Raw genomic sequence first — 27,006 nt, 5'->3', positions numbered from 1 at the left:
TCTTGATTTAAAATATATATTATATATATATTCTATTTAGATGAACTTCACTAGACAAGAAGTAAGGAGGCCTGGGCTTCAGGCGCAGTATTGTCATTAACTTAGGGTTTGATCTTGGACAGATCACAACCAGTCAGGATTTGATTACTTCCTCTATAACATAGGGATATACCAAACCACATTTTAAACCCTACCAATGATTAAATTAGACACTTGATATAAAAGCACTTTGAAAAGTTTTTAAAGTGCTAAACAAATGTAAATTACTAACAATAATACTTTATATAAAATCTAGGATTCCATTTTTAAAAGATTTGGCACCAATCATAGAAAAATCATTTATTTTAACCATTTTTTTTTTTGCTGGAAATAATCTATAATACACATTTTCATGTTTTCTAAAACTATATCCTGAATATATTTTAATGTTTCTTTAAACACTTATCCATTATACATATTTGCTATTGTAAAGTGTTGCTTTTAGTGGGGACATTGAGTTCTGTAGGATTCTCTGTCTCTACATTGAGATTTTTTGCTTTTGCATTGATAATAATTCTATTTCTCCTTTGGCTCTCAGCTGTTACTTTTGTCATCAGAATGAGCCGGCTTGTAATGTGCTATTTTGTTAAACCATTATCTGCTGTGGAAGGACATAGATTTTTGTGACAGTTATTTGTATCTGTTCCTTTGCCCCCCCTACCCTCCCGGGGTCCCAGCAGTGATCCAAATGGCTAAGGTTTCTAGCAGTCAGATTCATAAAAGTGGAGCATTTTTGTATTTATATTGTCATATGTGATGGGGTAGTAAGTCTCCTGGTACATAGAAAGTCATGTATGCCATATATGAACTACCAAGTTTTTTAAGAATGTAAAAATAAAATATATAAATACATAAAGAACATGATTAAATGCCTGTAATTTCCAAGGTACTTTATGATCTTGTAGTGTCCCCAGAGCAGTTAGTTTGCAAATTCAGCTATCAGTTATTGTAGATATGCAGAAGTCCCTTACCTATATGGCCTTTGCCATATTTATAAATTTGTAAAACCCCTTAGGAAGAAGATAAAGCATGTGGACAAAGACTAAGGGTAACAGTAAAACGAGGGCTGGTCTAACCATAAGACAGCCTCCTGGAAAGTTATAAGAATGGTGCTCAATATTGAGTCCGGCGATTCTTTCCCTTCCCCCCCCCCCCAAAAAAAAAAAAAATGACTTAACTTATCTAGCCTAGTTTGTGTGCCTGAGCCTAACCTTAAGAAAACAAAATGCTTGGAATTCAATATAATACTTCAATCCTCCCTTGAAAATACATAGCTTGACATATGTTGAGAATAAATTTCATCATGTCATATTTCCATATTGGGAACTTGTACAAGATATGACCAAGACATGTCATTTTAATTTATTTGCTTTTCAGTCTGAATTTTAGTTAGAGAATTATAAAGAAGGTTAAATTATAACAAATAATGTTCTTAGAGCATCTATATAAATAGAAAAGTTTCAAAACAACTTTATATATTTGCAAGGTACTACATATTTCTTTTTTTTTTTTTCTGTAGTGTCCTACATTGCCATATAAGTTTTTGATACTTTTTTTTTCTATATCTCTTTTTTATATCTTAAGACTTATAGATAGGAGTTTTATAGTCAAAATTAAAATTACTGTGTTGAATGTCTTTGGATTTGCTACATGACAATATGTTGTTTAACATTTATTTTATTTCAGTTTTTGGCAAGCAGAAGTTATAAAAAAACCACATTGACTGAAGAATTAATACTTCATTATTTACCAGAAGAGTTATCTGATAGAAAAAAGGTTTATGATGATGAAATGAAGGAGTTATCAAAGTAAGTACTGTGCATGTGTTGTTACATCTAATTGAAATGTCAGAAAATACATTTTTGTTAATCTAGTAGTCTTACACAGAAGTATTTTTTCAATGTAGCAAGAAAAATGAAATTGTAATTTGGAGATTTAGTTATAAATGTAATAAAGCATATTTGTATTATAATTGAATATGAAAGAACTCTAATGATGTTGGTTTAGCTTTAATATAAGGTATTATATTACCTCTGAAATCTCGGAACTTTTCCATTTTTTCTAAGTATTATTGTAAACTAAGTATTATAGTATTAATAAAGTCATTTAAAAAAAAAAACTTTTCCTATCTGTATCCTCAAACTTTTAAAATCAACAAACTAATGATTTATATAGTCAGGAAATTGTTTCTCATCACCACTCAAAAATGGGGGAAGGAAGGCCCAGATGAGCAGAGGACCTTACTTTCATTAAGGCTTAGGATTTTGACCTTGCTCACTGGATAAACCATGAAATTGTCAGTGTTTTTAAAAATCCTATATTATTTCAATTGCCAACATATATACACATTTTAATATCTAAAAAACAAAAGAAACTATGAACTGGTATCTTTTAAAAAATATTTATTAAACTTAACAAGATTATAACAAAATTACTCATTTGTCTATGTTCCCTTCTGAACTTTGTTTTATTCTGTTCATTTTAAAATATTTTACCAATGCTTTTTAAAAATATTTTTTTACAATTTTTTCCTTCCTTTCCTTCCAGCCCATAAGTATAGGCAAACAGTACAAATCAATATTAACTATAGCTAAAATCATATTTCATCCCCATTTTACCCAGAATAAGAGGCTTCATCATCATTTTTCTGAAGTAATTTATCAATGCTTTGATCAAATTTCAGCACTCATTTTGTTTACACTATAGTCGTCATATTGTAAATTGTTCTCTTGGTCCTATTTCATCAGTGCATCACATCATTTCATATTAGTCTTCAGATCTCTCTGATCTGCCATATTTATAATTTCTTATGATATAATAATATTCCATTTTCTTTATATCACCCCAGCTTTCTCAAGTGTTTCTTGTGTATTTCTTTCCAGTTCTTTGTTACAGCAACAAAATGTGCTATCAGAAGCCAGATTTCATTATTTAAATGAAAGTTCTAGTTTGTTTTATATCTGCTTTATATCCTTCCAGTTATTCTCATCTGTTCTGAGTAGTTCAGCTTAAGTGTGTAAATAAGTTAAAATTTTTCATTGTTTTACAGTTTGACTAAAGATGTTCCCATCTTTGTGTGCACCATGGCCTTTCCTACAATCCCTTGTCCACTACATGTCTTTGAACCTCGATATAGGCTTATGATAAGAAGATGCATGGAAACTGGCACCAAACGGTTTGGCATGTGTTTAGCTGATGAGCTTAAAGGGTAAGAAATTAGATAATTAAGATTTTAAAAGGTCCTAAGGATAAATGTACAATTTCACTTTTTTTTTTTTAAAGAAACAGTTCTGTCTTTTGAGTTCTATTGCTCTGTATTTGCAAATGCAGTCAATCATTAGTCTTTCATTTTATGTGTTACATGGCAAAGTGAGGAAAATAAGAGGGTATGGGTAAAATAAAGTGATAGGGATCAGAAGCTAATGATATACTTAACTATTTCAACATTAGTCTGGTGAAATTTAGCTTTTTGCACTAAATTGCCAGTAAATAAAATTGCCTAGAGAGTCCCCCCCCCCCCAAACATGTTATTAAGAGAAAAGAATAAAGATGATTTTAAAAATCTGAGAAGATATGAGTTCAAATTGTGAAATAGATTAATTGTGTTTGACATACCTAATTGCCAAACATAGTCTCAGTGTTTATTAAATCACTAGGACTTATCTTCAATTTTAGGATTTGTCATTTAGAGAAATGTTTTATGTCAGGCGGAATTTTTGTCTCTTAGAATATTTCTTTGATTTACAAGATTATTTTTTTCAAAATAAAATTAAAATTTGTATAATATATCATACTACTTTTATAAATTACAAAGGCATCATTCTTTTTCCACATGGCCCAATGTAATATACAGAAGATTTTGCTCTCATGAATTGATCTTACTTTTTTATTATTCTTGCCTCCAGTCCTATCCACGAAGTCATATACTTCTAGACTGTTAGGACTGGGAAGGACTTTGGTGATTGATATATAAGGGGAGAAGCACTAGCTTTAATGTTAGATTCATTTACTACCTCTCTCCCACCAGCCTTTCCTCCTCTGCCCAATATGACTTGGTAAATTATTGACCTTTTCTGGAACTTTTCTCATCTGTAAAATGGCTGAGAGTAGGGAAGGACGAGGGGGATGGTGGTGGAGGAGGGTGCGTGGGGGAGAGGGCAGTGCAGGAGATGAATTCTGAAGCATCTTTCAGCTCTGTGCACATTTTATCTAATAACACACCAGGACACAGTTATAGATAATATAGTTAGTCCTGTAAGTCTGACCACCTGTCAATCCTAACCACCTGTTGTTCCTGACCACTAGGTGCTATCTGGATGGAGAATTTCTTCCCTTTGGTATGTGTATCCCACAGCCTGGCCCTATGCTTGCTGCTTGTTTAACTGAACTTTCTCATAAGGGAGAAGAGTAAACTCTTCTGGTAGGCTCTTGCCTCAGCCATTCCATGCTTCCCTATCTTAACTTACCCAATAGATCACTAAGGGATTTGTGTAGCTTTTTCTTTCATGTCTTCCTATAGATAGGCTCTTGATAGAATCTTCCCTTAGAGCTTTTCTTGAGAGAGCAGCCAAGAAGAGATGGTGGCAGTTAATACATGGATTCCATTTGAGTACCTTGATATAAATAGAGTCACTGGCACTTTCCTGAGAGACTCTGAACCTCTCTTGTTCTATGGAGCGAGTCACCCCACGGAATCTCGTAGACATCTGACTACCTTCTCCTTCCTCTCCTCCTACAGTCTCATTCTGGCTTCCTTACTAGCTTCCAGATGGATCTCTTAGAAGGCAGGGGAAAATGGGAGAGTCTTCCTCACTGAAATGGTATATGCCAATCATATTCAATACCAATAGCACTCAGTGCCACACACAACTCTGTCCATCTTTTTCTTGCCTCCTCCAAACCAAGAAGACTCCTGTCACTATCCCCACAAGTCTTTTAGTTTCTTCTTTTAGGACTTGTTTAACAATAAAAACTGCGATAGCTTGCAAAAAAAATCCAGAGAATTTGAGATGTCCAGATTTTTTTTTTTTAACTAAATGAAACCTAGGAAATCAACCTAAAAAGTCGGCAAAATTAAGAAGTATTTAGGGTTAATGTTATTATAATCTTATACCCAGAAAAGATCACAGATGTGTTATCTATTTCACAAATTTTATAAATGAGAAAATTTACGCCATAAAGATTAAGTGATTATCCAGAACCACACTAATGATTAAAAAATAAAGCCAACATTACACTGTACTCCTTGTCTCCTGAGTCTTTATGCTTTTGTCAGCACAGTGTTTACCATGTATCAAGTACTATGCTATATGCTAGGAATATAAATACAAGAGAATTTATGGAATATTATCTTTCTGTAAGAAATGACCAGCAAGATAATTTCAGAAAGGCCTGGAGAGACTTACATGAACTGAAGCTGAGTGTAAGGAGCAGGACCAGAAGATTATTATATACTATAACAACAATACTACATGATGATCAATTCTGGTGGACATGGCCCTCTTCAATAATGAGATGAACCAAATCAGTTCCAATAGAGCAATAATGAATTGAACCAGTTACACCCAGGGAAAGAACTCTGGGAGATCACTGTGACTACATAGAATTCCCAATCCCTCTATTTTTGTCCACCTACATTTTTGATTTCCTTCACAGGATAATTGTACAATATTTCAAAGTCCGACTCTTTTTATACAGCAAAATAACTATTTGGACATGTATACATATATTGTATTTAACTTATGCTTTAACATATTTAACATGTATTGGTCAACCTGCCATCTGGGGAAAGAGGTGGGGGAAGGAGGGAAAAAGTTGGAACAAAAGGATTTGCAACTGTCAATGCTGAAAAATTATCCATGCATATATCTTGTAAATAAAAAGCTATGATAATAAAAAAAATTTTAAAAAAGAACCTTATATTCTAATGAGGGAAGATAACACATAAATGGAAGCTAAAAAGTTGAGGAAGAGGGAAGGCAAAATAGAAAAAGTCCTGGAGGTAACCTGAAGTGGAAAGAGGCATTGGTGGCCTTGGCTTACCCCTTAGATGGAGATTCTGATGTAGCTGTCCCATCAGAGGTACAGGAATAGGTGTTGCTTTTAGAACATGAATTTTGTGGCTGAAGTGATGAGCTTTGGGTTGGAATCTGGTAAAGGATATTCTAGAAGCATTTTCCCTTTGATGCCTCTCACTCCCATTATCTGAACTCTGTCTTATTACCACATTTTACAAGTTCTTTAGATAGTCCCATAAATAATAGTTGATCTGGAATGGTTGAGGGGAAAACCCATGTGTGTATATGTTATAATACATTTTTAAGACAGTGAAATTAAAGTAATTTCAAGGAAGAGTCATGCCTTAAGTTGGTCTAGTGTAGAAGTGGAAAGAACTCTCAGGTCAAACCTGTATGATCTTGTGCAGATCACTTAGCCTTCTGGATTTTGCTCTTCTTTTCCTTGAAATGAAAGACGGGAGTATGTTAACCTTCTGCTCATCCCAACTCTGAAAATAGGATCCTTTAAGTGGACTGTATTTATCTGAAATTGATTTTGGGAGTATATCTTTATTTTAAAATTAAAACAGTCCTTTTTATGTCAACATGTAATCTGACTCTTGAGTTTGGTCATATTAATCAAGCAAAGGGATATAGTGCTATTTTTATAAAGTTTACTCACCCACAAGCATTAATTTAATTAAAAAATTATTGAAAGTATTCAAAAATCAAAAAAAAATTGCTTGTGTATTTTCTTAAAAGAAATATACATATTTACTGCCTGTATGTATACTTTGTCTTTAATCTGCTAATTAAGGAATTCTGTTTGGATTTGCTATGTTTTAGTTCAAGAATATCAGGGTGGACAGTTTTACTCTGGCAGAACCTGGTTTGAATGAAACAGGAGCTAGAGAAGGCATTCATATCTGAATGCATAAATTCTATGGAAAAGAGAAGGGAGAGTATACATTAAAAATTTATGTAGGGCTCTTTGGTAGTTCATAAAAAAGCCTGAAATATATATGCCTTCCGTTGAGCAATTGTGATGAATGAGTATATGAAATATGAATTCTTCATTAAAATTGAAACTTTGCACAAACCAGATTGAGAATTTTTTAAAAAATGTACATAAAAATCCTAATAATATTTACAAGACAGTTGAAATTCTCCACATCAATTGTAAGATGAAGAATAGAATCTGCAGATCACAAACCTAATGAAGATAGCATCATTAACATCAATCAAAGATCTCGACACCCAGCTCGAAAAAAGATTTGGCAAAAAATCAAGACTGTCCCCAAATGTGTACTTACAAGTTTAGATTCATGTGGTGAAGACTGATAAAGGAGAAAACTTTATTCAAAAAAAGAAAAGGAAAGATACAAGCTTTCTCTGCCAACTCTTCATATGAATTGACGAGTAGATTGACCTAACTCTGGAAGATGAAACCCAGAGAGAACTAGATGCTGTTCTAGACACATTGGCTCCTGATGTCCTGATGACTTCTCTGTAGGGTCAGAGTCCATAACATGCTATTTAATAAGGTCAAGCAAGTGAGAGGAAACAGTGCTACCATGACAAATGAAGAAAGATATGATTAGTGACTTGCAGTATTGATGTTTTATAGATGATATGTATATACTGCTCTCCAAACTTACATGTACATATGTGTCTGTAGAATTGTAGCTGTATATAAAATGTATATAGACCTTTAACTACCAATACACATGCCAAAAGGATTATTATACATACACACATATGTATACATATATACTATATATACACATGCCAAAGGAACTCTCCTCCAGAATATTTTACTTTTATTCAGCAAAAGTGTAAAGGAAAAGTTTTCATTATACATACCATGAGCAGATTTTAAATAATTATTGTTCTTTAATACATACCATTAATGGCTGAATTTATTCATCAATGTCAAGTTATATACCGATATCTACTTTTTTGTTGTTCTCTTTAAATGTCTGTTAAAACTTTATAATTTGGTCTCAACTCCCATACTCTCAAAGAAAAAAAAATAATGGAGATGATAATTAAATAAAATTTCCCTAGGAAGTTTGCTAGAAGTTTTAGAAATTTCAGTACTTCTGATAGGTCTTGGTAATAATTGTTTTGCAAGCTGAATGCATTAATAATGCCAGTTGAAGGTCTGAACAAAAATTAAAAAGTGAATTGTAATTCATCTCATAAATTGTTATTTTTAATTCATATACACTATAAATCCCCGGCGTGCAATTTTTGCTTTTGGTGTTAAAACAACAACAAACTAAAAACCTGTTTGGGGAGACTATCTTTACTCTGAACCAGTCTGTTCCTCTTGCCTTTATATTTATTTCTCCTCTCCTTTTGGGGAAACTCCATGCTTCATTTTAGAAATACAGGTTCCATACTTGTACAATTGAAATCTCTACTAGTTAGTCCTTGAGATCCTTCTTTCTGCATGTGATGTCAAGGCAGGAAGTAAATCTTACTTAGCTGACTCACCTCCCTTCCTAAATACATGACTCTTGCCAAGGCTAATTTAGTGGGGAGGAAATGAGGCCATAGCCATTTAATGCATTGAGTAGAAGGACTGTTGGAAAATTGGTTATGTTGGGTGAGCTAAATCCAACGTGAATACCTCAACAAAACCATTATTATTCTCCTTTGTCTTTCAGCTGTCTGAAGACCTTGGTTCCCTTGCTTGCAGTTCCCATTCTTCATTATCATTTTGGGTCTTGGGCTTCTCCTTTATATCTGCTTCTAAAGATTCCCTGTTTCTCTCATACCTACTCTCATTGTAGTTCTCCAACTTAACCTCAATATAATAAAGCCTGCTATTTTACCTATTTCCCTGACATACTTGTGGAAAAACTTTCTGGGGCAGACTAGAACAATGTCATTCAAGCACATATTAACTTTTAAATACTAATTTTCTTTAGCTAATGACAAGCAGTCAGAATATTAGAAATAATTGGGGAATGTGTGAAAGAGTTATCTTTTCACTTATTTTAAGGATCTGTAATTTTATCAGTATGAATACTCTTTTCACTGATGCAGATCATAGTGCCTCTATAATTTGGTAGGTGGTCTTTGAAAACTGTTCTGGTCAGAAAAAACTCATCATGGGTGGCTAATTTGGTGTGATAAGTGTCTCTAAACTTAAGATATTCTGGTCTTTGAACATTCAGGCAGTCATTAGCTAAGCCTATCCTTGAAGCTTTTCTTGTTTGATAGGACTTAGCACAGTTTAACCTACTAGAATAGCCCTTGAGAATTTAGGGTGACCTCCACACCATGACGAGTGAAATTAAATCAACAAATATTTATTAAGCTCTGCTTTGTGTCGGGGCGGCTTGGTGGTATGCCAGTCCTGATGTTAGCTGTGTGACCCTGAGCAAGTCTCTTATTTCTGTTGGAATCAGTTTCTTTATCTGTAAAATGGACTGGAGAGGGAGATGGCAAACCATTGACATTATCTTTGTCAAGAAAACCCCAAATAGAGTCATGAAGAGTCAGATTAACTTGAAACCACTGAACAGTGATGTACTAGGCACATGGGATACAAAGAAAGGCAAAAGACATTCCCTGCTTTCAAGAAACTCCTAGTGTGATGGGGGAGACAACAAAGACTAGCTACAAACAAAATATATGCAGGATAAATTAGATGAGATACCAAAAAGAGTACTTGAGGTTTTTTTTTTTTTTTTTTTGGCCCTTATTTATTAGGGAATCATGACGCTGAGTAATCCCAAATGTAGTCTATTTTTGGAGCAATGCTTTCATCTGGTTAAATTTCATTTAAGAAATCTAAACATCTTGCTTAGTGTGTATAGTCAGCATATTCTTGATATAATAAAAGCTGTGACACAATCTCATATTGTCTGGCTCTGCAGTTAATTTGTTGTATGATCCTGAGTAAGTCACTTTACCTCTTTGGCTTGAGTTTCCCTAAACTTTGCCACCAATCTCCATATCTACTTGTAAAATTCTGTGATTGTTTCTGTTACCAGAGAGCTGAGCAAACTTCCTGGGGTGAATAGTGGACATTTACCTTTAGAAGTAGGTTAGACTGGCAAAAACACTGTGCTAAGATTACATTTTCCCCGTGCAAGGAGATCATAGAATTGTCTCTCTCAAGAATATACTCTCCGGAAGAATGTTTTCCTCTGGTAAGGTGTCATTTGGTAAGAAATATAGACATCTTGCTCAGGCCAAACATTGTATATAATCAGAGGAGTATATAGACATAGTAGAAACTGGAATTGACTCCCAAGCTGCCTGTCTCTCTTGCTAAGAATTACAGTTGAAGTAGTCTGACTAGTCCCAAAAAGACTATTGGTAGTGATAAAGAAGCTACTTGATTTGGGGGAAATGAGTAAGAAATAGGTATATTTGTATGTAGCCTTAAGGGGAAAAAAAAAGGAAAGGTCTAAATGTTTAGAATTTGCTTGAGGTGTACACGGTGGATTCTTCTTTTCCCTACCTTCTCTATGAGATTCATATGAATCCAGCAGCATGTGGAAGAAGAATGGAAACATTTCAGTTAAGTTTAGTACTTTGAAAGAAGAAATGGAGAACAGAATGGGAAGTTATTGTACCCTATATGGGCAGGAACAATAACCAGTAATGTTAGGAAGGTACTTGGAGAAACAATAAAGCCTGGCTTTTCTGTCTGTCTAAACATTTCTCTTGTTTGAAGTGATGATGCATCTCCACTGTTTAACCTCTGACTCTTACTTTTTCACTTTTAGAATTCAGTAAACATCTGAGTGCTAATCTCAGATAAAATTCTTGCCTTTGTATATAGTTGGCATGTATTTCCAAGAGGCATGCATACTAGTATCCTTACAGTGGGATAATTTTTTTTCCCAAGACTCAATAATCAAATTAATCATAAAAGGACAGAAAAACACTTGACCATCATCCCTATTTCCAAATGATATGATTTTTGTTTGTTTGTTTTTTACCCACCCATCCCCAATTGTCGTTCTAGATTTGCTGATTATGGATGCATGTTGGAAATTAGGGATGTCAGATTTTTTCCTGATGGAAGTTCAGTCGTTGATACAGTTGGCATTAGTCGCTTCAGGGTCTTAAGCCATGGTCTGAGAGATGGGTATAACACTGCAAACATTGAATACCTTGAAGATAAAAAGGTAATGTATTATTTAACCTGTATAGGTATGTATAATAAGGGATATATATATACCATTTTCCTCTTATAAGTGAACTGTTTTACAAGCCTTTTAAATTTTTGTGCACATTCACTATTTAATTAAATACTCAATTATTTGACTGAATTTAATTATTTTCATTATTCTAGATTAGTAGAAGCTAGTGGAGGAGGTATTTTAAGATAAAACAATTGGCTCACTGCTTCTAAGGAATTATTTTACAGATTTTCAGTGTGAGCTGAAGGTACACATATACATCTTTTCTGTGGTATAGCTTTTTGTTTTGTTTGAAATATTCTTGATACCTTGAACACCAGACACAACTGTCTTTAAATAGAATTACCAAAATAATGTCAAATATTAAATGATTTTTGGATCATCTCTATATAGACTAGGACAGCTTAGTGGCCTAATCAGTGTAACACGACTCAGAATCAGGAAGACTTATCTTCATGAGTTTAAATCTAACCTCAAACACTTACTAGCTCTGTGACCTTGGGCAAGTTACTTAACTCAGTTTGCCAAGAAAACCCCAAATGGGGTGATGAAGAGTTGTGTATGGTTAAAATGACTGAACAACAACATGCCCTCTATCAATCAACGAGGTATTAGGAGTTTCACATAGGCTCCAAACTTTTGAACTTTTTAACTTATTATTGCCATTTTAAATGTCTGTTAAATGTTGTTTGGCATTAGTTCTTTGGTCCACAATTGGAAATTTTCACATGACAGAACTTAGCCATCAGGATCTTTGGTCTTAGCATTGCAATTGGCTTTAGGTATACATGATAATTATTTGTGGCTCATGCTAATAAAATCACATCTAAGGACACTTTCTTCCACAGAAATTATATAATTAATAAGTAGAAACATCTGATCTGAATTTGACTTTAGATGTCTAATTTGGTGTTGATGAATCAATACCTTAGGAATATATAAGCACAGTTCATCTTGAAAGACATCACAACAGGCTTTGCAAATCTCCTATGTTGTCAAAATGATTTGAGACCTTAAACTTTTATCTTTTGATTTATATCAACAATTCTCAAAGGTACTTTTGTCAAAACATGATTTTAATTAAGATTGAGTTTAAATATCCATAGTCTTTAAAAATGTAGGCCTTTTCTTGCCATTGAAAAATACATAATCATCTAGATTGATTGGAAGATGGGATTGGGGATGGATTATTGCATTACCAAAGGATTCTTCAATTTACAAAACTCCATATGATCAAAAATTGTTTTTTTACATATAATTTAGTTCACCCTATTCATTTATAAATCTGGCATAAAATTTAGAGTTTATGACCCAGACCATAAATGTAATTAGTGGCAAATCTGGTAACTCTTAACTTTCAGGCTAGCTTTCTTTCCACTCCAATGTTACTCCTTTAAGTTGGATCTCCTTTAATATTTATAAAAATTTTTAGGTTATTAATTTCTTGGGGAAAGGTTGAGAGAAAAACTCAGAGCTAAAGTTAAAAGCTATTTCCAATTCAACATCAATCAAAATATAGATGTTATATATGTGGTAAAACAAATACCATATTTGGAGTCAGAAGACTGGGTTTTTCATATTCTAGTTCTACTATTTATCAAGCTAGACAAGCGCCTTAGCTTCCTCATTTGTTAAATGGGAATAAAAGTAGCTGCCCAGCCAACCTCATATTGTTGTGAGAATCAAATGACATTATGTATATGAAAGCTCTTTTACATAATATAAAAGTTGGAAAATGCTGTACAGCTTCCAAGTAGTATACTTATTCCTTACATTTATGTCATTGGCCATCTCTGGTGGTTTTAGTGTGTTTTAAGATTGCATTAAAGACACCACTTAATTAACTTTGCTTGTATTTGTAGTTTTTTTAGTTTAGTACATGAATTGATCAAGTTATGTGTTCTATTATTCATGGCTAAGGTGGAGGGACCAGACTATGAAGAACTTGTTCATCTTCATGATTCTGTATATGATCAAGCTGTTTCCTGGTTCACTTCTCTTAAGGAGAACATGAAAGCACAAATTTTAAATCATTTTGGATCAATGCCAAGCAAGGAATCTGAGCCACAGGTATGCTTTACTTTGTACTTTTGTTGCTATGATCTGTGTTTACGTGGTAAGATAAAATTTCCAATGCACAGTTTTGTTGTATTTGGCAGAAATAATCTATTGATTCTTCTTATACTATAATCAACTTTGTCACATGTTTTAAAATTTGATAAAACATCTAGTAGAGCTTCTTTTTTATTGGACACTTACTCTTGGGGCAGAAAGCAATATAGAATCCTTTTCTTTCATTTAAAAAGGATTATTCTGATCAAGTTAACCACAGGAGCAGCTTCATTTGTCTCATAAGCACTGTAAGATTTAGAGACTTAATGACAAGAAACTTCATACTAGCGTATGAAGTAATCATCAATAAAGAACAAATCTCTTTTGTGTATTGTATATAACAGTATCTTATGTATCAAGCTCTAAATAAATATTTGTTGGATGAATGATAATATTCTAAAATACTGTAACTATTTCTATTAAATTAGAAATATTTGTTTTTCTTCTTTAATAATGTCATTCTATCCATTATAAGTCAGTGTTGACTTTCCTTAGTATTCTCTGGAAATTCTTTCTATATAATTAGTCTTTTAAGTGATGTATCTTAATGGATTTGCCTTTTATGAGATTGTCTGTGATAGAAGATAGTCTTTTTCACATCTGGTAAGAGAAGTTTTTGGTGGTTCAGAGCCAAGACTTGAAGCATAGCTTCCTGCTCAGCTCCTCATTTACTTTCTGTTTGTCCAGCATAATCTTCAGTCTTGAGCTGTGGAACTACCTTATTTGTAATAGCTCCCGCCACCTGGGTGTATCTCTAATAAGTATTGGAAAAGGAAAATAATTAAATTCAGGTGAATTCTTCAAAACTTTTCATGGAATTTTTGTTACTAACCCAAATTATAGTTCTCCCCCTATCCCCTTTTTTTTTAATCCTTTAAAAATTCTTTATTTCTTTTTTATATCTTTTTAAATTTTAAATTCCAAATTCTCCTACCTTCTCACCCAATGAGAAGACAAGCAAAATCTTGCCAATTAGTTATACATGTGAAATCATGCAAAACACTTTCATATTAGCTATATCACCAAAAAAAAAAGAGAAGAAAATTTTATTTCAATTTGCACTCAAGAGTCAGAGTTTATTAATGATTGATTGATAGCCATTTGAAAATGGCTCAAATCATTGGTTAGAGTAGCTAGCTAGTTGATAATCATAATAACATTGTTCTTACTGGGTGTAAGGATCTCCTAATTTTTCTCAGCTCAGTTTACATCAGTTCATATTGCCATATTTTGTTTGTTTTTCTGAAGCCAGCTCCTTATAATTTCTTATATCACTATAGTACTCCATCACGTATTTTTTGTTTATTTGTTTTTGCCTCTTTTAATGCTGATATGCCATGTGTGCTCGTTGTGGGTTCCCATCCTTATATCACAGGTCTTGACCACATCTTGAGTGGTATTAGACTGGAAAATGACTCACTCCAATATTTGTTGACTTTTACCATTTCAGAATTACATTTGAATAAAATTATTTGGAAGGGAACCTTGGAAGAATTCAGCTATGTTGCTGCCTGTACTCCACATTCTTGGTTTCTGACCCCAAATTAATTTTTAATTAGTAGAAATTGAAAGTGGAAGGCTAATTTTGGGACTCAGGGACCTTCCAACTGAACCAGCCCTGAGAAGGTAGTAGCAGAGGAGTTTGTGGTGCTAAACTCTCCTACAGTAGGAAAGCGAGACCTAAGGAAAATAAAATGTCACAAATTACCCTCATCTCTGTCACACTGTCTCAAACTTTTCTTCTGTTGAAGGGAATCATCATTACCTTCTACCCTTGATTCTGCAGAATCTTCCTTAGGTGCTCTCTCTAATGCAGAAAAGATTATCCACAAACCTAGATCAAACCTAGATCAAACCTGAGACTACTCCATCAATTCTTTGACTCACAGTGAAGAAAGATCAATTTTTAATGAAGAAGGGACATAGCTGCTAAATTTTAAGTTAAATATAATTCAGTGTCCTAATTATTAATGCTTGGGGCAGCCAGCACACATATCAGGTGCTCTTAGATAGTGGTCTATGGGCAGCCTCTGCAGAGAAAATGACCAAATTCTGTTACCTGAGATTTTCAGAGAGGTCTCAGAACAGCTTTTTTCTTAGCCTATTTCTTCTACTTTCCTCTTCTTTGCTCTTTACAAACTAATCTTCAAAATCAAATTATTTACACATTATAGCCATCTTTGATACTAAACCTTTATCAGAGATATGTGAAACAAAGTTCCCCTCCCCCTCAATTGAGTGCTATTCTTCTTATTATAGTTACATTGATTTTGTAAGGGCACAAGGTTTTTAGTTTTGTGTAATCAAAATTATTTTCTGATTTGTAGTTACCTCAGATCTTTTGTATGCTTTCTGTGTCTCAGGCATCTGTGTGTCAGGCATTCATTGTGTTAAGTTCTGGGAATATAAAGAAGGGCAAAAACAACCCCTAATCTCAAGGTACTCATAGTCTAATGCAGACAGCAACAAGCAAACAACCATGTGCAAAGAAAAATGGTATATGTGGATGTATGTAATTTATATGTGTGCATATGTGTACATAGAGATATATACTTATTTTGTTAATAAGACTAATATGATATAATAAATTAGAGGAGGAATCTACTAATATTAAAGGTGTTATAATTGGAAAAGGCTCCTTGCAGAAATAGGATTTTAGCTGACATTTGAAATCAGAAGTCAGAAGGGGAAGGAGAGACTTTGAGGCATTAGATACAGCCAGTAAAAATGTTGGAGACATAAGGAGCAGCAAAGAACTCAATATCACTGGATATTAAAATAAATGGAAGGGGGCAGGGAATAAGGTTTAAGAAAACTGAAAAGGTAAGTGAGAATCAGATTATGACATGCTTTAAAAGCCAAGCAGGATTTTATATTTGATCCTGGAGATGATAGGGAGTCACTAGAGTTTATTGAATGGAAGGATTACAAAGATTTTCATTTTAGGAAGATCAGTTTGGCAGCTGGGTGAGTGAAGGAAGGACTAGTAAAATGTAGTAAAGATTGAATTCCTACTTGAGAGTCCTTTTAAGAGTGTTAGTAGGATAAAGTGATCTCTAGAGCCAGCTGATAGATAAAATTTTCTCTTGGAAGGAAACACACATGTATACAATCCCTTTGTCTCTCTGTCTCTCTCTCCCTCCTTTCTCCCCCTCTTTCTGACTTTCCCTTACATTGATTCAGTTTTTACCTGTATATATTGTATTTGTACATGATTGTTTGCATATTTTCTTCCCTGTGAAAGGGACTGTGAAAGGCATTAGCCTTTCTATTTATAGCACTTGGCACAATACCTGGCACATAGTAGGAACTTAATTAAATGTTTATTGACTGACTCAGTGTGTAGCATCCAACACCTCTGGATGACTATTTAAACTGGGCATTTTGAAGATAGGATGAAAAATGAACTTGGCCTATAATAGAGATAGACTATATGCTTTGTGATTAAACAAGAGGCTGTTTTGAGGGGAATAATAGTGATGATATCACCATTCTTCTTTGTTCTCTGTATTTTTTCCTTATGGAAAATATGAAAAAAAATTGTTAGTAATTTTTATTTTTTGTCTTTATTTCTTCCTTAGAGTAATCCTAGTGGTCCAGCATGGTATTGGTGGCTCCTGGCTGTGTTGCCATTAGAAAACCGGGCTCAGCTTGCTATACTTGGTATGACATCCCTTAAAGATCGTCTAATTGCCATCAGGCGTGTATTAATATTTGTAACACGTAAAAGACCCAGATGACAAGGGCTAATTTATAACCCGAAGACAAATTGAGATTTTTCTTGTCTTTCTCTCAAGATTGTTGGAAACCCTTATGCTTTTAAGTGTCAAGCACAGATGAATAGCCATCCATTTTGGTGTGTGAGACACACTAATTATAGGGTCACAAAATGGACAATTTATTAAACTTTGAACCCTACTCAGAAGTGAAACACTGTGCCTGCCATCCTGGTGGAACCTGAGCCTCTATAATGTAATTCTACAATTATAATGGAGTCCATAGATGTGGAAACAATTTAAGAAAAAACTCTTCATAGTAAATGCTTCTAGCCTGCAATACACTGTGCTCAAAGCACTGGAACACCACAAGTGGCTTATGTGCAGTTTGAATTTGATAGGGAAAAAGAACTCCCTTGACAGTAAAATCTCTTGCTAAATTAGGTGTATTTGCCAGAGGGAAACTAAATTTTCATATGGAAGTAGTTTTCCCAGAGCACATTGCTGATACACAATGTTGCCACCCTTTTTTGTGTTTACGAAATATTCTTGTCTGTGAAGTTGAGTAGTTAAGGCATTGTCCAATGAAAGCTATGTGATGTCTACATAAGTGATAGCTACTAAATAGAATTGTATTTGGTAGCCTGTAGTAGTCCCTAGTGTTGTAATTTGCATGTCGTCATCAAATGAATGTCAGAATACATCTGAAAGAAGTGTACCTTGAAAATAGAAAAACCTAAAAGTAGTGCATCTGGTCAGAAGCTAGCTATTTGGTAAGAAATCAACAAGACCAAGGTAGTTTGCTACATTTATAGAGATGTCAAATGTACAGCCTATAGGCTGGAGTTGGCCCACTGAATATTTAAAAAATATAAATAACCCTGTCTTATTAATTCAATGGATGATATGTGTTTTGTGAAATATTAGTATAGTCCATCATTATATTCATAAACATAAAGTTAGCCCATCAACAGATTTGAGTTTGACACCCCTTTACTACTACATAAAGATGTTAAAGGCTGCTATGAAATAGTTTTCTGTTTCAATTCAGATACATGAAAAGTTTATGATTATGTGTGATTGGTGTGGGTGTGTAAGCATTCCTCAAGTTTCCCTATAACACCAGTTTAAAAATCTTAACTCTTGTTTTTAGAAGCAGATGGCCTGCAATGATCAGAACAGGTATTGTCTATTAAGGAAGGATGCCTGTATGTGCCAACCTAATACATATTATGTATGGAACAGTATTGGTTAAAAGGATAATTTTAATCTGTACTGGTTACTGTTCTGATTTACATATCAGTTGGTGCATGTGGACAGATTCTTGGTCCATGATGCTGATGTTATCAGTATGAAAGAAGGCATGGACTTTATGTAAATGAAAGGCAAATCTCACTTCAAGTTTTGTTATCCTCATTCAATGTATATGGTATTTGGTTTTTTTAAAAAATATATTTCATAATACCAAATGTTTCTGGTTTGTCAGTCCGTTAATCAGATAATTAGGAATTTAGTAAAATGACAGTATTACTTTAGTTCAAGTTTTATGGGTTTCCAATACATAACACTACTTATACAAACAGAAGATTGGGTGTGGGATAAATTTGATCTTTCCAAGAGAGATGGAGGGTTCCTGTGCCATGTAATACTTTTAAGAAAAAGAATTTTGAAAATATTTCATGATCAAATGTTTAAAGTGCCTCACTTGCTTATTTTGAATTTATCTCAGTACAGATGTAGTTTAAAATCAATTTGCCCAAATCAATTCTAAAATATTTCATCAATAAAAACATTTAACAACTTTAACAGTATTCAACTTTTTGGGGCATTGAAGTCTTTGGTCTTCTAACAAAAACAAAAACCAAGTGTGTGATGTTCCAGAAAGCTTTTATTATAAGTGGTTCATAAAAATTGTTAATATGCACTGAATATTCTGTATTTTTTCCTTATGGAAAATATTTTTTATCTTAACTCCGTATACTTGTGAATGTTTTTAAAAAATTTAGGCATATAATTTATCACCAGTGGCATAACAACTCCGATAGCCTTTGTGGAAATTAAGTTTCTATCGTCAGAGTAAGAAAAGGTTTACCTGTATTAGTGCTCTTTCCACTAACATTTAGAAGCTGTCGTAGTGTCTTCTGCACTGTTGAAATGTAGCTCACAATTCTCAGAGAAAAACTTTTACAAGTGAGCTAGCATCATTATTGTCATTTTCTTTTTCTTCCCTTCATTTATTTCTATTTGAGTCTTGCCAAATCTATTAATTTCTGTCTTCCTTCCCTTCTTTAAAAGTTGGTACACACTACATAACAATGCTGCTGCATAACAGAACATGATGCATGTTTTTGCTACCAAAGGAAATAAGTAATAATCTTAGCAACCTATTAAATGTTACACAGTTTTAGTGCTGTTGCAAAATACCAAGTCCAGGATTCAGCAGAAGCTGAATACTTGAAGTGCAACTAGATGACAGGCGACTTAACTTATTAGAAAGCCAGTTTTATATTTGTCACCATTATTCTTTGACGTTAACCTTCAAGTTAAAAAGCAAAAGCAAAAAAAAAAAAAAAAAAAAAAAAACACTCAAACTTAAATTCACCAAAATTGTCCAAAACTTGGAGACATTAAAAGTAGTTTGGGGAAATCTCAGAATTAATAGCAGATCAAGCCAGTTTATTAACTAACATTGGAGACAGCACAGTTTCTAAGAATTCCTTGAAAATTAACATAATCTGTTACTCAAAGCCAGGGCCTTTTAATTTCATTTTGGAGTGAGGTTTCTTAAACAGTATTATTTTAGTCATATCAGCTTAACAACTTCTGCTTTGTCTTTTTTTTTAATGAGTATTTTTAACTTATACTAATTTAATAATATTAATATCAATTCTTAGGGTAATTTTTTTTCTTCCTTGAGTACAGCTAAGCTCCCTGTTATTTAACATCCTTCAAACTGGAGTTGACAGTGTGGTAATAATATCAGAGCACTGCATTTGGAATCACAAGAAGGGCCAGGATCAGATCCTGCCTCCACCAAGTACCTGTGTAACCTTGTTGTAAAGTAAGGGGAGCTGCATTAGATGGACAAGTAAGTTTGTTCTCTCCCTAACCACGTAAGCCTATTTATATCTAAGGTTGCAAAATACAAGATAACAATGGGCACTAGCTGCAATAGAATGGAAATTCAAAGACGAGGACATTTTCACATCAGAGTAGATTTTGCTTCAAGGTGGATGCCCACAACTTTCTTTCCCAGAGCAGAAGTTAGACTTTTTGGTAGTTGTAAATAATGAAAAGATAAAATGTTGAGATCTGTGTCAGCAGCCCCAAGGTAAGATTCTTTTACTGTATAAAAAATGGGCCAATGTTTATCCATTTTTAGGATTAATAAGTACTAGAAGCAGTTTGTTTGCAGTGAATAAGCCTTCATGAACAGAAGATTAAATATATGTGAAAGGTATTAATTTTGAAAAGTCTTTGGAATTAAATAATATACACATCATGGCTATCCATCAGTCAGAGTACACTATTTTAAGTTGCCAGATAACAGAGAGTTTACTGTAATACTTCCCTATTGATGCAGTTCTGTTTTTCTAATTCCTTTAATTTTTTTTCCTATTTTTTTCTAACCATTTAAACTACGGTAATTTCTACCACATCAAAATTTACATTTAAAAATTGTATACTTTATCCATCAAATAAAGTTAAAACCTAAACAGATTTGAATAGTAGCCTTTTAAAAAGGAATTGTGACTGGAAAAAAAAATTTTTTTTTTAAAGGCCATCCAGTAAGTTTGACACATAAAATTACGGGTAATATCTATTTCTACAGAGTTCATGGTGTTGTTTTTCCTAGATGGGAATCACAGGTTGTCAGTGGCAACTGATGGTTCTCTGGGTAACCTCTACCCAGCATTATTTCTCACTAAATGGCATAATAATATTTTGGATAAGTTCTTTTTCTTTAGCCTATTAAAACTTAGTTCAGAGAATAGGTAAAGTGGGAGCATTTCTCATATTGAGCCATCCAGACAGGTAGAAAACACTGAACCCTGAAATATTACTGATTCTCCCCTCCTTTTCTCACTGGTGCTAGATATTTAATCCTAAGAAGTTTGCTTCTAACTCTTAGGAAAGGACCAACGGCAGTACTCAAAAAAAGTTTAAATGCTAAGAAATGTTGACCCAAGTCTGACCAATCTATAGAATAGCCTTTCAGTAACAGTTCTTGCCTTTAGTATATTGTGCATTTTATAGAATATTATTTTGGCATAAGATAGTCACATAAAAGTGCCACAGCTCCACTCTGGCAAATTTGGGGATCATAATTCATGCCTGGATACATATATCTGGATTCAGCTAATGGAGGATGTCTTTCCTTGGTGAATAAATAGAAATGTGTATGTAAGTAGGCCTTGTGACTGCAACCATCCCAACTATGCAATTTGTATATGGCATTTCAATGAAGAAGCCATTTATTTCCAACATGAAGTAAGAAGAAAAGCCTTTGGTTGCATAAAAGATTAAATTCAGATGTGTGCACTCAAGGTCAAAGTATGGAAACCTCTAGGTAAGGGAATTTGGACCAAGATTCTGCCCTGAATATGTTGCCTAATTAATGAGGCTGGATTGGCAAATATGATAAGCCTTTAGAAAGAAAAAAGTGAAAATCAGTTTTCAACATACTCTTTAACTTTTTGCTTTTCAGGGACCATTTTTAAAAATGCCATTTGGGGCCTTTGCCATCTATCATAATATTTTAACATGAATAGTTTGTCAAGCTTTATACTACTAATTGTCTGATCGGTTACAGACTTTCATACCTCTCACTGCGTACCCCCACACAGTTTTCACACTGAAATACATGGAAAAACTGTTCTTGCTAAGATGGAAAGTTGTATACTATATTCATATGTAGCTTTCATGCTAGTGGAGTTGGTATTGGTAGCGCCTTAATTTTGCAGTTGTGAAATGATTGTACCAATTAAGAATCTGATCTGTATTTTTTATATAATTAAATGAGCAGGTTTGAACAAGTAAGTTTTAACATAGATAAACTTGAAATGAAATCATGCTCTTACCTGTTTTAAGATAGACAATGTGTTCTTACATCTGTGTAATATAAATTATTAATCTGCGCCTTCTCTTTTATATTAAGTATAAGTAAGACAGGTCCATGTTGTCATAATAGTGTTTGGCATTCTTGTTGCATAAGTAAAGCCAAACCTGAAATGCTGCAATATTCACTTCATGTATATTTGTAATATTCATTGGAAATGTATATTTAATTTATGTGATGTTTGGAATAAATAAATCAAATTCTCATTGTTGCATATCTGCTGTAAATAAAACCTCTCATGAATTAGAAGGTAGTGGCTTGGAAGTGAGATCACATTTACTATCTTTTCCTCACCCTCTCCTAACTTGTATTGATTACTTTTCCTTGATGTTTTTTGGGGGTTTTTTGTAGCCTATTTTTAGGTCCCAAATGAGAATGATAAATCCTAGTGGTAGTTCAGACTCCAAAGGCATAGCATCCAACCATCTCATTAACCTTATTGAGAAAACTGGGACTAAAAGAGGTTGACTTGCTCAGTACCACACAAGAATCAAACATCCAAGCCAGGGTATTTTTGACTGTATTCGGATATCAAGACCAGTTGACATAATTTCTCCTTTTAGGACAATAATGTCTCAAAATTGTTTTCCTTTCTTTTGATCCCCCATCCTCCATATGGGTAGGATCTTGGGCAGCCTACAAACCATTGTTTGATTTTTCTTTTCTTTTATTTATTTTTTATTTTATTTTATTTTATTTACTAATCTAGTTGAGAGGAAGGACTTTAGGACCACAGGATCTTCTGCAGGTTTAAGGAGAAAAGCATATTGTCCTTGGAGAACTCCTAATTTTTGCTCACCTAGCCAGGAGGGAATGTAACACTTCTCTTTGCCTAAGACATATTTCAATAGAAAATGAAATATTCAGCTACTATTCACACTCTAAAATTGAGCCTGTTGAAACTACACAGTATGAAAAGCTTATTGTTTTGGTGATTTCAGTGTGTTGCTACCGTACACAATATGAATCTAAAACAATCTGCTATATAATCTGACTTTGAAGCAAGATGGGTCTGGGTTTGAGGTCTGCTTCAGATGTGTGCTGGCTCTGTGATTCTTGACAAAGGGGATCGGTACTCCAGGTCTGGAGCATCTTTATTCAGCTGAAATGGTCTATATGGGCAGCAACCAGATTAAAGTGTAATTAGGAAGTGTTTAACAAAATAAATAAAAATGTAATATAGTATCAATAATGTTGATTTGTAGTTTCCCAAGTCAGTGTGTAGCCTGCAGAAATCCACTTCTATTTGAGTTTGATAACTTTTGCAATAGGACTCTCAACACTTGTAAGTTGCATTGTTAGAGGAGCTACCTCACCTATACCAACAATCACAAGTCCAATTTCTGTCCCACTGATGCCATCCATGGACAGTGGTTGTCTGTGGGAAAGGAGTGCTCAATTCCCAGACCCCCTTCAAATCATGCAAACTTGCCGTTCTCAAATGCTCAAGTGCATGGACTAATTTCTCTCAGTTATTTTTGTGATTTTCTGATTTTAGTTCTATACAGAATTCATGATCCAGTGTTTCCCATTTGATTTCAGTCAATATTTCTAGTTTACCTACATTATTATGTTCCTTACTCTGAAACCAGGAAAACATAGAATACAACCCTTTTCCCTTAGAGAACTTTTAATCTCTTATGGCAGAAACAATTTCTAATAATGAAACAATTAGAAAATATGATAGAATGCTAAATCATGTACATTAAGATGGGACCAACCTAATGGAGATAAATAGGAATTTATAATAACTGAGTTCGTATAACTTTATGTGTTATCTCCCTTGAATCTGGCAACTCTCTGAGTTAGATACTACAGGTCTCTAGCAATGTGAAAGAAATATGTGCTCTACAGACCCCACTTGGGATCTTGTAACTAAATGTGGGAGGTCAGTAAATATTTTATTTGTACATCTGTTTTATATACTTAAATACCTGGGGCAGTGTGAAAATTTCTGAGGCAAAAAGGGTTCATGAATGGAAAAAAAAATTTAAGAACCACTAGGCTAGAGTAAGATTGTATGAACGAAGTCAGAGTTTGAGCTAGACTTTAAAGAATGAGCAAATTGGATAAACCAAAAGGAAAGGGAAGACATTTCAAGAAGAAGGGAGTCGTTATTAACAGCAGTGAAAAGTAGGGAATAAGCGCTTATAAGTGTTTTCTATATGCTAGGCACTGTGCTAAGCATTACAAATATCTCATTCAATCCTCACAGCAGTCCTGTGAAATAGATTTGGCTATTCCCATTTTACAGTTGACGAAACAGTCTTACCCAAAGTCACAAAGCTAATATGAGGCTGGATGTTTTCTTGACTCTAGGTCCAGTGCTCTGTTCATTGGACCACCTACCTGCCACGTTTGTCGAGAGTCCTTAGAGGTACAACAGACAGAAGACCTCACTGGAGCGCAAGCTTTGAGTTGAGCAAAAGTGGGTGATAAGATTGGATAGATCCAGTTTTGTAACGAGTCATGGAAGAGCAATCCATGTGAATTGTGAAGAATTTCTATGGGAATCAAATCACTGAACTGAATGCATAATTCTAATCAAAGAGGAATATTGGAAAACACGAGGTTATGTTTGGCCCAAAAAAAGAGCAGACAGGTGATGTGATAATCATTATCTGATATTTGAAAGGTTGTAATCTACAAAAAGTTGAGATAATTGCACAGCCCCAAAGTATGAAGCTGACAACCAGTGAGTTGAAAATACAAGAAGCCTATTTCAGATGAACATTAAAGGTGAACTTTCTAACTATCAGAGTTTATTGGAAATCTGATGGATTGCCTTATGAGGCAATGCATGAACTATGCCATCACTGCATAGCTTGTATCTTGGGAATATTGTGAAGAGGATTTCTGCATTGAGGAAGCAGGTGAAACTAGATGATGTAAAATCCCTTATAACACTTTAACATTAATCCTGAGTATTCTGTTACTACTCTTAAATTCAGGCAGACAGCTCATTGGTGATTCTTGTCTTGAATTTCATGTTAGGATAGTTTAGGCTTTTCAACTTGAACCTACATATATATACCAAAATTATTTTAAAAAATATTTCTCCTTAAGCACATTTTTTTTTCTCGGTGCAATGTTTTTTTTATTTTACATTTTTCAAAGTTATATTTTGTTTTAAGAATATCATGATCTTTTAGACATTTCTTTAAAAACTAAATCCTTAGAGATCAGATATATCTATTGTCCACATTCATTATGTCTGAGGTGTTTAGAAGCTGGTATTGAGTGGAGTATCATAACAAGGCAGCATAAAACTGGTGGAACTGCTCATATTGGTCCGAGGCAGAGTGTCTAAATGACAGTGCTACCATGACCTAGCATTATAGACAGATTTTGAAGCTTGATTTAAGGACTCATTGAAATTGCATACCATGCTCTTTGTAAAGGAAAAAAGAGAGGTAGTCTCTCAGTTATGTTTGTTTGATCCTGGACATATGGTAGTGTATGATAAATGTGGTTGTAAGAAATTAAATCTAAAGAGATCATACTCACAAAAATATCAAGCTATAAGTTAAAGGAGGCTTAATAAGCTATCAATAGACACTCCATTTTAAATTTTTCCCTATTGGGTGGCAAATATTCACCAACTCCTGGGCAATGCCACAGTGGTATGTCACTAATTTTTCTACATGTAGTTGAATTCTTGTTAAAAGAAATATAGCATTTTTCCCACAATAATATTGATATGGAAATATGTTTTATGTGATTACACATGTATAACCAATATTGGATTACTTAACAATTCAGGGTGAGAAAAAGGGAGGAAGGGAGAGAATTTAAAGCTCAAAATTTAGAAGCAAATATTAAAAATTATTTATATATATGTATATATAAATTATATATAATTGGAAAAATAAAATATTAATTAAATAAAAGACACACGGAAGGCTTAGGATTCTCTTATTAGAACTTTAATAAAGAACCCCACCCCAAAGTAAAAAAGGATCAAGCAAAGAATGCCATTTTGGTTCAATTTACCAGTATTTGGTGCTAAAACTAATACCTTCTAAACATCCTACCTATAGTTAAAAAACTCTCAAGACTCTGTGATTTGAGAGGCAACAAGCCCTGCCTATAATCTTGGGCAGTAAATGTGACCCCCTTTGAGTTTTACTTTTATAAAATGCTAGCCCTTGTGGGGAGAATATTGTTAAAATCAAATGAGAATAATAATACAGGGAAGCATTTTGTGACCATGGAGTATATTACAAACAGAAATTGATTGCAAAATGTTAAGAGTAACAAAACCTGGATTTGCTATTTACTGTGTGATAATCATTGCACAACTTCCTTAAGAGACTCAGTTTCTTCATCTGCAAATGAGTTTTTAATTTGTATTTGCTCACAGAGGTTTATTGTAAGAATAAAAATATATGAATTTGAACTATTATTCATGGAAAAGTTAATTTATATAATTTGCAATAGAAAAAATCCTGTTATAAAATCATTTTAAAATGTATGTGTCTAAATATTACTTGTATGTCCATATATTCAATAAGTGTGAAATAATTATATGCTACATCTCACAAGAGATAGAAAGTAAATGGTAGAGAGAAAACACACACACATATTCTCAAATAAAACTTGGAAGAAAATCTCCAAAGAATTGATTTTACTGTATTATTTTTTGGCCTACTGAAGTTAGGTGGCTTGATGGATAAAGCACCAGACTTCAGTTCAAATCCAACCTCACATATTTACTCCTGTGTGACCCCTGGCAAGGTACCTAATCTCTGTGTGCCCATGTAAAATCAGATTAAGAATTTTACAGGGTTGCCATGAGAGGCAAATGAGGCTCATAAAACACATTGTAAACTTAAGCTCTAGCTATATACATGCTA

General features: G+C 33.7%; 1 protein-coding gene across 4 annotated transcripts in view; it reads left to right on the top strand.

The window, feature by feature from the left end:
* Positions 1 to 26,771, top strand: part of LONRF2 (LON peptidase N-terminal domain and ring finger 2) — an 86,303-nt gene extending 59,532 nt beyond the window's left edge. For 3 of the 4 annotated variants that reach the window (XM_051984726.1, XM_051984725.1, XM_051984723.1), the window contains 5 exons: positions 1,726 to 1,847; positions 3,089 to 3,247; positions 11,026 to 11,188; positions 13,124 to 13,273; positions 16,897 to 22,399. In XM_051984726.1, the coding sequence (XP_051840686.1) occupies positions 1,726 to 1,847; positions 3,089 to 3,247; positions 11,026 to 11,188; positions 13,124 to 13,273; positions 16,897 to 17,055 (753 nt within the window). In that variant the 3' untranslated portion in view covers positions 17,056 to 22,399. Of the gene's footprint in view, positions 1 to 1,725; positions 1,848 to 3,088; positions 3,248 to 11,025; positions 11,189 to 13,123; positions 13,274 to 16,896; positions 22,400 to 24,469 lie in introns of those variants that run through there. The other variant, XM_051984724.1, reaches the window with a different exon arrangement.
* The last annotated feature ends 235 nt before the right edge of the window (positions 26,772 to 27,006 follow it).

Source organism: Antechinus flavipes, chromosome 3 (genome assembly GCF_016432865.1).
Source record: "Antechinus flavipes isolate AdamAnt ecotype Samford, QLD, Australia chromosome 3, AdamAnt_v2, whole genome shotgun sequence".
In the NCBI taxonomy this organism is placed as follows: domain Eukaryota; kingdom Metazoa; phylum Chordata; class Mammalia; order Dasyuromorphia; family Dasyuridae; genus Antechinus; species Antechinus flavipes.
This window is presented reverse-complemented; position numbering and strand designations above follow the sequence as displayed.